At 49.0% G+C, this 15,101-nt stretch overlaps 1 protein-coding gene across 1 annotated transcript; it reads left to right on the top strand.

Annotated features, from left to right (window-relative positions):
• Positions 1–6,810: 6,810 nt before the first annotated feature.
• Positions 6,811–11,571, top strand: LOC135566617 (microfibril-associated glycoprotein 4-like). Its single transcript, XM_065014292.1, has 2 exons — positions 6,811–6,902; positions 11,352–11,571. Exons 1-2 carry the CDS (start codon positions 6,821–6,823, stop codon positions 11,546–11,548), a joined length of 279 nt encoding a protein of 92 aa, XP_064870364.1. The 5' UTR covers positions 6,811–6,820; the 3' UTR covers positions 11,549–11,571.
• The last annotated feature ends 3,530 nt before the right edge of the window (positions 11,572–15,101 follow it).

Raw genomic sequence — 15,101 nt, 5'->3', positions numbered from 1 at the left:
GTCGGCCTCAACCCCTCCAGACCAGACTAGAGTCGGCCTCAACCCCCTCCAGACCAGACTAGAGTCGGCCTCAACCCCTCCAGACCAGACTAGAGTCGGCCTCAACCCCTCCAGACCAGACTAGAGTCGGCCTCAACCCCTCCAGACCAGACTAGAGTCGGCCTCAACCCCTCCAGACCAGACTAGAGTCGGCCTCAACCCCTCCAGACCAGACTAGAGTCGGCCTCAACCCTCCAGACCAGACTAGAGTCGGCCTCAACCCTCCAGACCAGACTAGAGTCGGCCTCAACCCCTCCAGACCAGACTAGAGTCGGCCTCAACCCCTCCAGACCAGACTAGAGTCGGCCTCAACCCCTCCAGACCAGACTAGAGTCGGCCTCAACCCCTCCAGACCAGACTAGAGTCGGCCTCAACCCCTCCAGACCAGACTAGAGTCGGCCTCAACCCCTCCAGACCAGACTAGAGTCGGCCTCAACCCTCCAGACCAGACTAAGTCGGCCTCAACCCTCCAGACCAGACTAGAGTCGGCCTCAACCCCTCCAGACCAGACTAGAGTCGGCCTCAACCCCCCAGACCAGACTAGAGTCGGCCTCAACCCCCAGACCAGACTAGTCGGCCTCAACCCCTCCAGACCATACTAGTCGGCCTCAACCCCCCCAGACCAGACTAGAGTCGGCCTCAACCCCCCCAGACCATACTAGAGTCGGGCCTCAACCCCTCCAGACCGGGCCTCAACCCCTCCAGACCATACTAGAGTCGGGCCTCAACCCTCCAGACCAGGCCTCAACCCCAGACCAGACTAGAGTCGGCCTCAACCCCCCAGACCAGACTAGAGTCGGCCTCAACCCCCCAGACCATGACTAGAGTCGGCCTCAACCCCTCCAGACCAGACTAGAGTCGGCCTCAACCCTCCAGACCAAGACTAGAGTCGGCCTCAACCCCTCCAGACCAAGACTAGAGTCGGCCTCAACCCCTCCAGACCAGACTAGAGTCGGCCTCAACCCCTCCAGACCAGACTAGAGTCGGCCTCAACCCCTCCAGACCAGACTAGAGTCGGCCTCAACCCCTCCAGACCAGACTAGAGTCGGCCTCAACCCCTCCAGACCAGACTAGAGTCGGCCTCAACCCCTCCAGACCAGACTAGAGTCGGCCTCAACCCCTCCAGACCAGACTAGAGTCGGCCTCAACCCCTCCAGACCAGACTAGAGTCGGCCTCAACCCCTCCAGACCAGACTAGAGTCGGCCTCAACCCCTCCAGACCAGACTAGAGTCGGCCTCAACCCCTCCAGACCAGACTAGAGTCGGCCTCAACCCCTCCAGACCAGACTAGAGTCGGCCTCAACCCCTCAGACCAGGCTAATCGCTCCTCCAGACCAGACTAGAGTCGGCCTCAACCCCTCCAGACCAGACTAGAGTCGGCCTCAACCCCTCCAGACCAGACTAGAGTCGGCCTCAACCCCTCCAGACCAGACTAGAGTCGGCCTCAACCCCTCCAGACCAGACTAGAGTCGGCCTCAACCCCTCCAGACCAGACTAGAGTCGGCCTCAACCCCTCCAGACCAGACTAGAGTCGGCCTCAACCCCTCCAGACCAGACTAGAGTCGCCTCAACCCTCCAGACCAGACTAGAGTCGGCCTCAACCCCTCCAGACCAGACTAGAGTCGGCCTCAACCCCTCCAGACCAGACTAGAGTCGGCCTCAACCCTCCAGACCAGACTAGTCGGCCTCAACCCTCCAGACCAGACTAGAGTCGGCCTCAGCCCCTCCAGACCAGACTAGAGTCGGCCTCAACCCTCCAGACCAGACTAGAGTCGGCCTCAACCCCTCCAGACCAGACTAGAGTCGGCCTCAACCCCTCCAGACCAGACTAGAGTCGGCCTCAACCCCTCCAGACCAGACTAGAGTCGGCCTCAACCCCCCAGACCAGACTAGAGTCGGCCTCAACCCCTCCAGACCAGACTAGAGTCGGCCTCCAACCCCTCCAGACCAGACTAGAGTCGGCCTCAACCCCTCCAGACCAGACTAGAGTCGGCCTCAACCCTCCAGACCAGACTAGAGTCGGCCTCAACCCCTCCAGACCAGACTAGAGTCGGCCTCAACTCCCTCCAGACCAGACTAGAGTCGGCCTCAACCCTCCAGACCAGACTAGAGTCGGCCTCAACCCCTCCAGACCAGACTAGAGTCGGCCTCAACCCCTCCAGACCAGACTAGAGTCGGCCTCAACCTCCAGACCAGACTAGGTGGCCTCCTCAGACCAGACTAAGTCGCCTCAGCCTCCAGACCAGACTAGAGTCGCTCAACCCCTCAGACCAGACTAGAGTCGGCCTCAACCCCTCCAGACCAGACTAGAGTCGGCCTCAACCCTCCAGACCAGACTAGAGTCGGCCTCAACCCCTCCAGACCAGACTAGAGTCGGCCTCAACCCCTCCAGACCAGACTAGAGTCGGCCTCAACCTCCAGACCAGACTAGAGTCGGCCCTCAACCCCTCCAGACCAGACTAGAGTCGGCCTCAACCCCTCCAGACCAGACTAGAGTCGGCCTCAACCCTCCAGACCAGACTGAGAGTCGGCCTCAACCCCTCCAGACCAGACTAGAGTCGGCCTCAACCTCCAGACCAGACTAGAGTCGGCCTCAACCCCTCCAGACCAGACTAGAGTCGGCCTCAACCCCTCCAGACCAGACTAGAGTCGGCCTCAACCCCTCCAGACCAGACTAGAGTCGGCCTCAACCCCTCCAGACCAGACTAGAGTCAGGCCTCAACCCCTCCAGACCAGACTAGAGTCGGCCTCAACCTCCAGACCAGACTAGAAGTCGGCCTCAACCCCTCCAGACCAGACTAGAGTCGGCCCCCAACCCTCCAGACCAGGACTAGAGTCGGCCTCAACCCCTCCAGACCAGACTAGAGTCGGCCTCAACCCCTCCAGACCAGAATTAGAGTCGGCCTCTGGCCTCCAGACCAGACTAGAGTCGGCCTCAACCCCCCAGACCAGACTAGAGTCGGCTCCTCAACCCCTCCAGACCAGACTAGAGTCGGCCTCAACCTCCAGACCAGACTAGAGTCGGCCTCAACCCCTCCAGACCAGACTAGAGTCGGCCCCCAACCCCTCCAGACCAGACTAGAGTCGGGCCCCAACCCCTCCAGACCAGACCAGAGTCGGCCCCCAACCCTCCAGACCAGACCAGAGTCGGCCTCAACCTCCAGACCAGACTAGAGTCGGCCCTAACCCCTCCAGACCAGACTAGAGTCGGCCTCAACCCCTCCAGACCAGACTAGAGTCGGCCTCAACCCCCAGACCAGACTAGAGTCGGCCTCAACCTCCAGACCAGACTAGAGTCGGCCTCAACCCCTCCAGACCAGACCAGAGTCGGCCTCAACCCCTCCAGACCAGACTAGAGTCGGCCTCAACCCTCCAGACCAGACTAGAGTCGGCCTCAACCCTCCAGACCAGACTAGAGTCGGCCTCAACCCCTCCAGACCAGACTAGAGTCGGCCTCAACCCCTCCAGACCAGACTAGAGTCGGCCTCAACCCCTCCAGACCAGACTAGAGTCGGCCTCAACCCTCCAGACCAGACTAGAGTCGGCCTCAACCCCTCCAGACCAGACTAGAGTCGGCCTCAACCCCTCCAGACCAGACTAGAGTCGGCTCCAGACCAGACTAGAGTCGTCTCAACCCTCCAGACCAGACTAGAGTCGGCCTCAACCCCTCCAGACCAGACTAGAGTCGGCCTCAACCCCTCCAGACCAGACTAGAGTCGGCTCAACCCCTCCAGACCAGACTAGAGTCGGCCTCAACCCCCCAGACCAGACTAGAGTCGGGCCCTCAACCCTCCAGACCAGACTCAGAGTCGGCCTCAACCTCCAGACCAGACTAGAGTCGGCCTCAACCCCTCCAGACCAGACTAGAGTCGGCCTCAACCCTCCAGACCAGACTAGAGTCGGCCTCAACCCCCCAGACCATACTAGAGTCGGGCCAACCCCTCCAGACCAGACTAGGTCCTCAACCCCTCCAGACCAGACTAGAGTTTGGCCTCAACCCTCCAGACCAGACTAGAGCCTCAACCCCCAGACCAGACTAGAGCCTGCCTCAACCCCCCAGACTCAGACTAGAGTCGGCCTCAACCCCCCAGACCAGACTAGAGTCGGCCTCAACCCCTCCAGACCAGACTAGAGTCGCCCTCAACCCCTCCAGACCAGACTAGTCGCCCCCAACCCCTCCAGACCAGACTAGAGTCGGCCTCAACTCCCCAGACCAGACTAGAGTCGGCCTCAACCCCTCCAGACCAGACTAGAGTCGGGCTCAACCCCCCAGACCAGACAAGAGTCGGGCCTCAACCCCTCCAGACCAGACTAGAGTCGGCCTCAACCCTCCAGACCAGACTAGAGTCGGCCCAACCCCTCCAGACCAGACTCAGAGTCGGCCTCAACCCTCCAGACCAGACTAGAGTCGGCCTCAACTCCTCCAGACCAGACTAGAGTCGGCCTCAACCCCCCAGACCAGACTAGAGTCGGCCTCAACCCCTCCAGACCAGACTAGAGTCGGGCCTCAACCCCTCCAGACCGGCTCTCAAACCCTCCAGACCAGACTAGAGTCGGCCTCAACCCCTCCAGACCAGACTAGTCGGCCTCAACCCCTCCAGACCAGACGGAGTCGGCCTCAACCCCTCCAGACCGGAGGCCCCAACCCCCCAGACCAGACTAGAGTCGGCCTCAACCCCTCCAGACCATACTAGAGTCGGCCTCAACCCCTCCAGACCAGACTTAGAGTCGGCCTCAACCCCCCAGACCAGACTAGAGTCGGGCCTCAACCCCTCCAGACCAGACTAGGCCTCAACCCTCCAGACCATACTAGAGTCGGGCCTCAACCCCTCCAGACCGGGCCTCAACCCCTCCAGACCAGACTAGAGTCGGCCTCAACCCTCCAGACAGACTAGAGTCGGCCTCAACCCCCCCCAGACCAGACTAGAGTCGGCCTCAAATTTCCCAGACCAGACTAGAGTCGGCCTCAACCCCTCCAGACCAGACTAGAGTCGGCCTCAACCCCTCCAGACCAGACTAGAGTCGGCCTCAACCCCTCCAGACCAGACTAGAGTCGGCCTCAACCCCTCCAGACCAGACCAGAGTCACTACCAGACCAGAGAGTCGGCCTCAACCCTCCAGACCAGACTAGAGTCGGCCTCAACCCTCCAGACCAGACTAGAGTCGGCCTCAACCCCTCCAGACCAGACTAGAGTCGGCCAACCCCTCCAGACCAGACTAGGAGTCGGCCTCAACCCTCCAGACCAGACTAGAGTCGGCCTCAACCCTCCTCCAGACCAGACTAGAGTCGGCCTCAACCCCTCCAGACCATACTAGTCGCCTCAACCCCTCCAGACCAGACTAGAGTCGGCCTCAACCCCCAGACCAGACTAGAGTCGGCCTCAACCCTCCAGACCAGACTAGAGTCGGCCTCAACCCCTCCAGACCAGACTAGAGTCGGCCTCAACCCTCCAGACCAGACTAGAGTCTGCCTCAACCCCTCCAGACCAGAGAGTCGGCCCTCAACCCCCAGACCAGACTAGAGTCGGCCCTCAACCCCTCCAGACCAGACAGAGCCTCAACCCTCCAGACCAGACTAGAGTCGGGCCTCAACCCCAGACCAGACTCAGAGTCGGCCTCAACCCCAGACCAGACTAGAGTCGGCCTCAACCCCTCCAGACCAGACTAGAGTCGGCCTCAACCCCCAGACCAGACTAGAGTCGGCCTCAACCCCCCAGACCAGACTAGAGTCGGGCCTCAACCCTCCAGACCAGGAGTCGGCCTCAACCTCCTCCAGACCAGACTAGAGTCGGGCCTCAACCCCCAGACCAGACTAGAGTCGGGGCCTCAACCCTCCAGACCAGACTAGGCCTCAACCTCCCAGACCAGACTAGAGTCGGCCTCAACCCTCCAGACCAGACTAGAGTCGGCCTCAACCCCTCCAGACCAGACTAGAGTCGCCTCAACCCCTCCAGACCAGACTAGAGTCGGCCTCAACCCCTCCAGACCAGACTAGAGTCGGCCTCAACCCTCCAGACCAGACTAGAGTCGGCCTCAACCCCTCCAGACCAGACTAGAGTCATTCCCAACCCCTCCAGACCAGACTAGAGTCGGCCTCAACCCCTCCAGACCAGACCAGAGTCGCCCTCAACCCTCCAGACCAGGACTAGAGTCGGCCTCAACCCTCCAGACCAGACTAGAGTCGGCCTCAACCCCTCCAGACCAGACTAGAGTCGGCCCCAACCCTCCAGACCAGACTAGAGTCGGCCTCAACCCCTCCAGACCAGACTAGAGTCGGCCTCAACCCCTCCAGACCAGACTAGAGTCGGCCTCAACCCCTCCAGACCAGACTAGAGTCGGCCTCAACCCCTCCAGACCAGACTAGAGTCTGCCTCAGCCCCTCCAGACCAGACTAGAGTCTGCCTCAGCCCCTCCAGACCATACTAGAGTCTGCCTCAGCCCCTCCAGACCATACTAGAGTCTGCCTCAGCCCCTCCAGACCATACTAGAGTCTGCCTCAGCCCCTCCAGACCATACTAGAGTCTGCCTCAGCCCCTCCAGACCATACTAGTCAGCATCAACACCTTACAAACCATACTAGTCAGCATCAACAAAAACATGCTACATCGACATACACTGATCTTGTTGAAGTATTTTAAGACAACTGTTTTCTGCCAGATTAGAGGTCTGATCAACCGTTGATACTGAATTCTCCTGAGTCAGTACTTGACGACATGGCCTAGATGCTTATAATTTCTCCTCTCCCCTTCTCTTCCCCTCCTTCCAGGTGTTTCAGAGGAGGATGGATGGAACAGTGAACTTCTACAGAGGATGGGACCAGTACAAGAACGGCTTTGGACACGCAGCAGGAGAGTACTGGCTGGGTAAAGGACTTCTTTCAAAAAGCCTCATCAAGGACAGATCATCCATGGAAAAACCCTGGATAATATAAATGATTCATTGGTTTGTTAAATTGACTTCTCTGTTAGTGAGGTTGTTGTGACGGTCAGTAGTTAGGCAGGACCAATAACAACAGGGCCAAATCACAACAGGGCCAAATCACAACAGGACCAAATCCCCTTTAGTCGGTGTGTAAAACCAGTGCGTCTAGAAAAGCAACCTCCCACACTACTCCAAAGCAGTTAAAAAATAACATGTACAAAAATATATATAATAATATATTCACTAATATATTCACTAATATATATAATAATATATTCACTAATATATATAATAATATATTCACTAATATATATAATAATATATTCACTAATATATTCACTAATATATATAATAATATATTCACTAATATATATAATAATATATTCACTAATATATATATAATAATATATTCACTAATATATTCACTAATATATTCACTAATATATATAATAATATATTCACTAATATATATAATAATATATTCACTAATATATATATAATAATATATTCACTAATATATATATAATAATATATTCACTAATATATGTAATAATATATTCACTAATATATTCACTAATATATATAATAATATATTCACTAATATATTCACTAATATATATAATAATATATTCACTAATATATTCACTAATATATATAATAATATATTCACTAATATATATAATAATATATTCACTAATATATATAATAATATATTCACTAATATATTCACTAATATATTCACTAATATATATAATAATATATTCACTAATATATATATAATAATAATATATTCACTAATATATAATAATATATTTCACTAATATATAATAATATATTCACTAATATATTCACTAATATATAACTAATATATTCACTAATATATTCAATAATATATTCACTAATATATATATAATAATATATTCACTAATATATATATAATAATAATATTCACTAATATATAATCACTAATATATATAATAATATATTCACTAATCTATATAATAATATATTCACTAATATATTCACTAATATATATAATAATATATTCACTAATATATATAATAATATATTCACTAATATATATATAATAATATATTCACTAATATATATATAATAATATATTCACTAATATATTCACTAATATATATAATAATATATTCACTAATCTATATAATAATATATTCACTAATATATTCACTAATATATATAATAATATATTCACTAATATATATAATATATTCACTAATCTATATAAATAATATATTCACTAATATATATAATAATATATTCACTAATATATTCACTAATATATATATATAATATATTCACTAATATATTCACTAATATATATAATAATATATTCACTAATCTATATAATAATATATTCACTAATATATTCACTAATATATATAATAATATATTCACTAATATATATATAATAATATATTCACTAATATATGTAATAATATATTCACTAATATATTCACTAATATATATAATAATATATTCACTAATATATATAATAATATATTCACTAATATATAATAATATATTCACTAATATATTCACTAATATAAATAATAATATATTCACTAATATATATAATAATATATTCACTAATATATATAATAATATATTCACTAATATATATAATAATATATTCACTAATATATTCACTAATATATATAATAATATATTCACTAATATATTCACTAATATATATAATAATATATTCACTAATATATATAATAATATATTCACTAATATATATAATAATATATTCACTAATATATATAATAATATATTCACTAATATATTCACTAATATATATAATAATATATTCACTAATCTATATACTAATATATTCACTAATATATTCACTAATATATTCACTAATCTATATAATAATATATTCACTAATCTATATAATAATATATTCACTAATCTATATACTAATATATTCACTAATATATTCACTAATATATTCACTATATATAATATATATTCACTAATAATTCATAATATATATAATAATATATTCACTAATATATTCACTAATATATTACATGACTCTCCTGTGCTGACCAAAGACATGACTCTCCTGTGCTGACCAAAGACATGACTCTCCTGTGCTGACCAAAGACATGACTCTCCTGTGCTGACCAAAGACATGACTCTCCTGTGCTGACCAAAGACATGACTCTCCTGGCTGGACCAAAGACATGACTCTCCTGTGCTGGACCAAAGACATGACTCTCCTGTGCTGACCAAAGACATGACTCTCCTGTGCTGACCAAAGACATGACTCTCCTGTGCTGACCAAAGACATGACTCTCCTGTGCTGACCAAAGACATGACTCTCCTGTGCTGACCAAAGACATGACTCTGTGCTGACCAAAGACATGACTCTCCTGTGCTGACCAAAGAGACATGACTCTCCTGTGCTGACCAAAGACATGACTCTCCTGTGTGCTGACCAAAGACATGACTCTCCTGTGCTGGACCAAAGACATGACTCTCTGTGCTGACCAAGACATGACTCTCCTGTGCTGACCGAAGACATGACTCTCCTGTGCTGACCAAGACACGACTCTCTGTGCTGACCGAAGACATGACTCTCCTGTGCTGACCGAAGACATGACTCTCCTGTGCTGACCGAAGACATGACTCTCCTGTGCTGACCGAAGACATGACTCTCCTGTGCTGACCGAAGACATGACTCTCCTGTGCTGACCGAAGACATGACTCTCCTGTGCTGACCGAAGACATGACTCTCCTGTGCTGACTCTCTCCTGTGCTGACCGAAGACATGACTCTCCTGTGCTGACCAAAGACATGACTCTCCTGTGCTGACCAAAGACATGACTCTCCTGTGCTGACCAAAGACATGACTCTCCTGTGCTGACCAAAGACATGACTCTCCTGTGCTGACCAAGACACTTGACTCTCACTGTGCTGACCAAAGACATGACTCTCCTGTGCTGACCAAAGACATGACTCTCCCTGTGCTGACCCGAAAGACATGACTCTCCTGTGCTGACCAAAGACATGACTCTCTGTGCTGACCAAAGACATGACTCTCCTGTGCTGACAAAAGACATGACTCTCTGTGCTGACCAAAGACATGACTCTCCTGTGCTGACCAAAGACATGACTCTCCTGTGCTGACCAAAGACATGACTCTCCTGTGCTGACCAAAGACATGACTCTCCTGTGCTGACCAAAGACATGACTCTCCTGTGCTGACCAAAGACATGACTCTCCTGTGCTGACCAAAGACATGACTCTCCTGTGCTGACCAAAGACATGACTCTCCTGTGCTGACCAAAGACATGACTCTCCTGTGCTGACCAAAGACATGACTCTCCTGTGCTGACCAAAGACATGACTCTCCTGTGCTGACCGAAGACATGACTCTCCTGTGCTGACCGAAGACATGACTCTCCTGTGCTGACCGAAGACATGACTCTCCTGTGCTGACCGAAGACATGACTCTCCTGTGCTGACCGAAGACATGACTCTCCTGTGCTGACCGAAGACATGACTCTCCTGTGCTGACCGAAGACATGACTCTCCTGTGCTGACCGAAGACATGACTCTCCTGTGCTGACCGAAGACATGACTCTCTGTGCTGCTGAAGACATGACTCTCTGCTGCTGAAGACATGACTCTCTGTGCTGCTGAAGACATGACTCTCCTTGCTGACCGACTCTCTGTGCTGACCGAAGACATGACTCTCCTGTGCTGACCGAAGACATGACTCTCCTGTGCTGACCGAAGACATGACTCTCCTGTGCTGACCGAAGACATGACTCTCCTTGCTGACCGACTCTCTGTGCTGACCGAAGACATGACTCTCCTGTGCTGACCGAAGACATGACTCTCCGTGCTGACCGACTCTCTGTGCTGCTGAAGACATGACTCTCCATGATAGAAATGGAGATCCTTTTAAAAACTCAACTCTTGACCTCGACGCCAGCGCCCACTACATTTTCACATTGTTCCTCTTCATCAGGGACTGGTTTAGACCTGGGACACCAGGTGGGTGATATTAATTACCAGGTAGAAGAGAAAACCAGCAGCCTGTGAACCTGGTAAGGGGTAAGAGTTGAATATCTCTGTTCTAAAAAAAGGTTCCCCTCTCGTCTGTTCGATGCAGGTAAGAGTTGAATATCTCTGTTCTAAAAAAAGGTTCCCCTCTCGTCTGTTCGATGCAGGTAAGAGTTGAATATCTCTGTTCTAAAAAAAGGTTCCCCTCTCGTCTGTTCGATGCAGGTAAGAGTTGAATATCTCAGTTCTAAAAAAAGGTTCCCCTCTCGTCTGTTGGATGCAGGTAAGAGTTGAATATCTCAGTTCTAAAAAAAGGTTCCCCTCTCGTCTGTTCGATGCAGGTCTGGACACCATCTACCTCCTGACTCTGAAAAAGAATTACGAGTTGAGGGTGGACATGGAGGACTTTGACGGACAGAAAGCCTACGCTTTCTACTCCTCCTTCGCCATCTCTCCCAAAGTCACAGATCCTGAACTGGATGGCTACAAACTCCAGGTTACTGGCTTTAAAGATGGAGGAGCAGGTGAGAACAGTTGAACTTCCTTAGAGAAACATCTGGAGAAACATCTGGGCTGTATTCATTAGTTCAGGTGAGAACAGTTTAAACCCGTACAGATACACCATCTTAGAGCCGATCTGGGATCAGTTTATTAGAGATCATAGTGTATAGTATTACATAGAAAGGACAGGGGGGCCTACAGATACATCATCTTAGAGCTGATCTGGGATCAGTTTATTAGAGATCATAATGAATAGTATTACATAGAAAGGACAGGGGGGGACCGTACAGATACACCATCTTAGAGCTGATCTGGGATCAGTTTATTAGAGATCATAGTGTATAGTATTACATAGAAAGGACAGGGGGACCGTACAGATACACCATCTTAGAGCTGGATCTGGGATCAGTTTATTAGAGATCATAATGAATAGTATTACATAGAAATGACGGAGGGGGCTGGTCCTAGATCACACTGTGACATAGTAGACGGATTTTGACCAGGGCTCTGATAGGTTCCATAACATCTGACCTTTGTTTCCTGCTTGAACCAAGGGGACTCCTCACCTATCACAGCGGTATGAAGTTCTCCACCTTCGACCGAGACCAGGACAACAAGTGTGCAGTCAACGCGGTCGGAGGTTATTGGTACAACGAGTGTTACTTCTCAAACCCAAACGGTCTTTATACGTGGGGATTGAACACACAGATTGGAGTCAACTGGAGGGGATGGAAGACCTTCTACTCTGTGAAAGCTTATATCCATGAAGATTAGGCCTGTGAACCTGTGAAGGTTCTTCACAAAGTCCTTTAGTTAAAACATGCTTATAGGAACTGTATATTGTCCCTTTAAAATGCTAGATTGGAAGACATGTTTTCATTCTATGCACAGTGTAACGTTGATCTGTCAGTTGTCCTATAAAACTAAAAACTGTCGTGTGAAAAATGCTCCTTTTCGTAGCTCATATTCTGTTAAACCCAAATCATGTTTTTGACTCGTTCCTATACTGGTATTTGTGTCTGGGGCGGTTGTGGTGCCCATATTACCGCCACAGCGGCAGTCATGAGTCAAGACCACAGTCACATTCTGCTGAGTCAACTTCCATCTCCTTTAATTAACTCTGGACATGGCGGTTACACCCAACTGACTACACACCAATCAGGTCCTAACGGCCTGGTCCTTGGTAGAACCCAACTGACTACACACCAATCAGGTCCTAACGGCCTGGTCCTTGATAGAACCCAACTGACCACGCACCAATCAGGTCACTAAAGGCCTGGTCCTTGTAGAACCCAACTGACTACACACCAATCAGGTCCTAACGGCCTGGTCCTTGGTAGAACCCAACTGACTACACACCAATCAGGACACTAACGGCCTGGTCCTTGGTAGAACCCAACTGACTACACACCAATCAGGTCCTAATGGCCTGGTACTCAGGGCTCTAGTGTCCCTCCATCAGGTCCTAATGGCCTGGTACTCAGGGCTCTAGTGTCCCTCCATCAGGTCCTAATGGCCTGGTACTCAGGGCTCTATTGTCCCTCCATCAGGTCCTAATGGCCTGGTACTCAGGGCTCTATTGTCCCTCCATCAGGTCCTAATGGCCTGGTACTCAGGGCTCTAGTGTCCCTCCATCAGGTCCTAATGGCCTGGAACACAGGTCTCTATTGTCCCCAATGGCCTGGTACTCAGGGCTCTATTGTCCCTCCATCAGGTCCTAATGGCCTGGTACTCAGGGCTCTATTGTCCCTCCATCAGGTCCTAATGGCCTGGTACTCAGGGCTCTAGTGTCCCTCCATCAGGTCCTAATGGCCTGGTACTCAGGGCTCTATTGTCCCTCCATCAGGTCCTAATGGCCTGGTACTCAGGGCTCTAGTGTCCCTCCATCAGGTCCTAATGGCCTGGTACTCAGGGCTCTATTGTCCCTCCATCAGGTCCTAATGGCCTGGTACTCAGGGCTCTATTGTCCCTCCACCAGGTCCTAATGGCCTGGTACTCAGGAGCTCTATTGTCCCTCCATCAGGTCCTAATGGCCTGGTACTCAGGGCTCTATTGTCCCTCCACCAGGTCCTAATGGCCTGGTACTCAGGGCTCTATTGTCCCTCCACCAGGTCCTAATGGCCTGGTACTCAGGAGCTCTATTGTCCCTCCACCAGGTCCTAATGGCCTGGTACTCAGAGCTCCATTGTCCCTCCATCAGGTCCTAACATGCTAATGACATGCTAACGGGTTCCCACAAGCTACAACGTATTGTTCTGGTTCTGGAATGTAATGCCATGCTAACGGGTTCCCACAAGCTACACCGTGATTTGAAGAGCATGCTGCATACCCCATCTGCTTCTTGTTCACGTCAAACTTCGTTCGCCAACACTTGGTCTGGAATGTAATGACATGCTAGCAGGTTCCCACAAGCTACAACGTATTTGAAGAGCATGCTGCATACCCCATCTGCTTCTTGTTCACGTCAAACTTTGTCCGCCAACACTTGGTCTGGAATGTAAAGACATGCTAGCATGGCTAGCAGGCTAAGACAGCTGGAGCTAAAATACAAACTCAGTAGCAGAGTAGATCTTCCATATGAAGTCGAACGTTGGTGCATTGTGGGTAGCGTATCCCGGAAATAAGTGAATAAATACAATAACTTCAAAATATAACTTGAATATTTAGAAATGTAGGTAACTGATCATGACTACAATAAGCATTAAGTCTTTGACTAATGTGTTACATTGGTGAGGAAACTCCTGCTTCTGGCCTTTAATTGTATAAACGTCTATGGATGATGCATGCTATAGCTTATCTGTTATTTAAAAACAAAGATCTAAGTATCTACGGTTTTGTTCACATTCTCATATCCATAATCAATATGAAAAAGGCCAGACAAGGGAAGCTGAAGAGTTTACACTGGAAATTGGTAATGGACAAAACATTCCACAGACCGGGTTAGTGGTCATCACTAATACCGGGTCTCAGAATATCCAGATGGTTAGTGGTCACCACTAATACCGGTCTCAGAATATCCAGACTGGTTAGTGGTCACCACTAATACCGTCTCAGAATACCCAGACTGCTAGTGGCCCCACACACCGGTCTCACAATATCCAGACTGGTTAGTGGTCACCACTAATACCGGTCTCAGAATATCCAGACTGGTTAGTGGTCACACTAATACCGACTCAGAATATCCAGACTGCTAGTGGTCACCACTAATACCGGTCTCAGAACATCCAGACTGGTTAGTGGTCACCACTAATGTACCGTCCTTCAGAATATCCAGACTGGTTAGTGGTCACCACTAATACCGGCCTCAGAATATCCAGACTGGTTAGTGGTCACCACTAATACCAGAATATCCAGACTGGTTAGTGGTCACCACTAATACCGGTCTCAGAATATCCAGACTGGTTAGTGGTCACCACTAATACCGGCCCCAGAATATCCAGACTGGTTAGTGGTCACCACTTAATACAACAGTAACACACTGTCCTATACTGTGTCCCAGAGCAACAGTAACACACACCGTGTACTATACTGTGTCCCAGAGCAACAGTAACACACCACACACACACCGTACTATACTGTGTCCCAGAGCA

The sequence above is a fragment of the Oncorhynchus nerka genome, unplaced genomic scaffold (genome assembly GCF_034236695.1).
Source record: "Oncorhynchus nerka isolate Pitt River unplaced genomic scaffold, Oner_Uvic_2.0 unplaced_scaffold_3996, whole genome shotgun sequence".
Taxonomy (NCBI): Eukaryota; Metazoa; Chordata; class Actinopteri; order Salmoniformes; family Salmonidae; genus Oncorhynchus; species Oncorhynchus nerka.
Note: the sequence above shows the minus strand (reverse complement) of the source record. Positions and strands in the feature narration are given on the sequence as shown.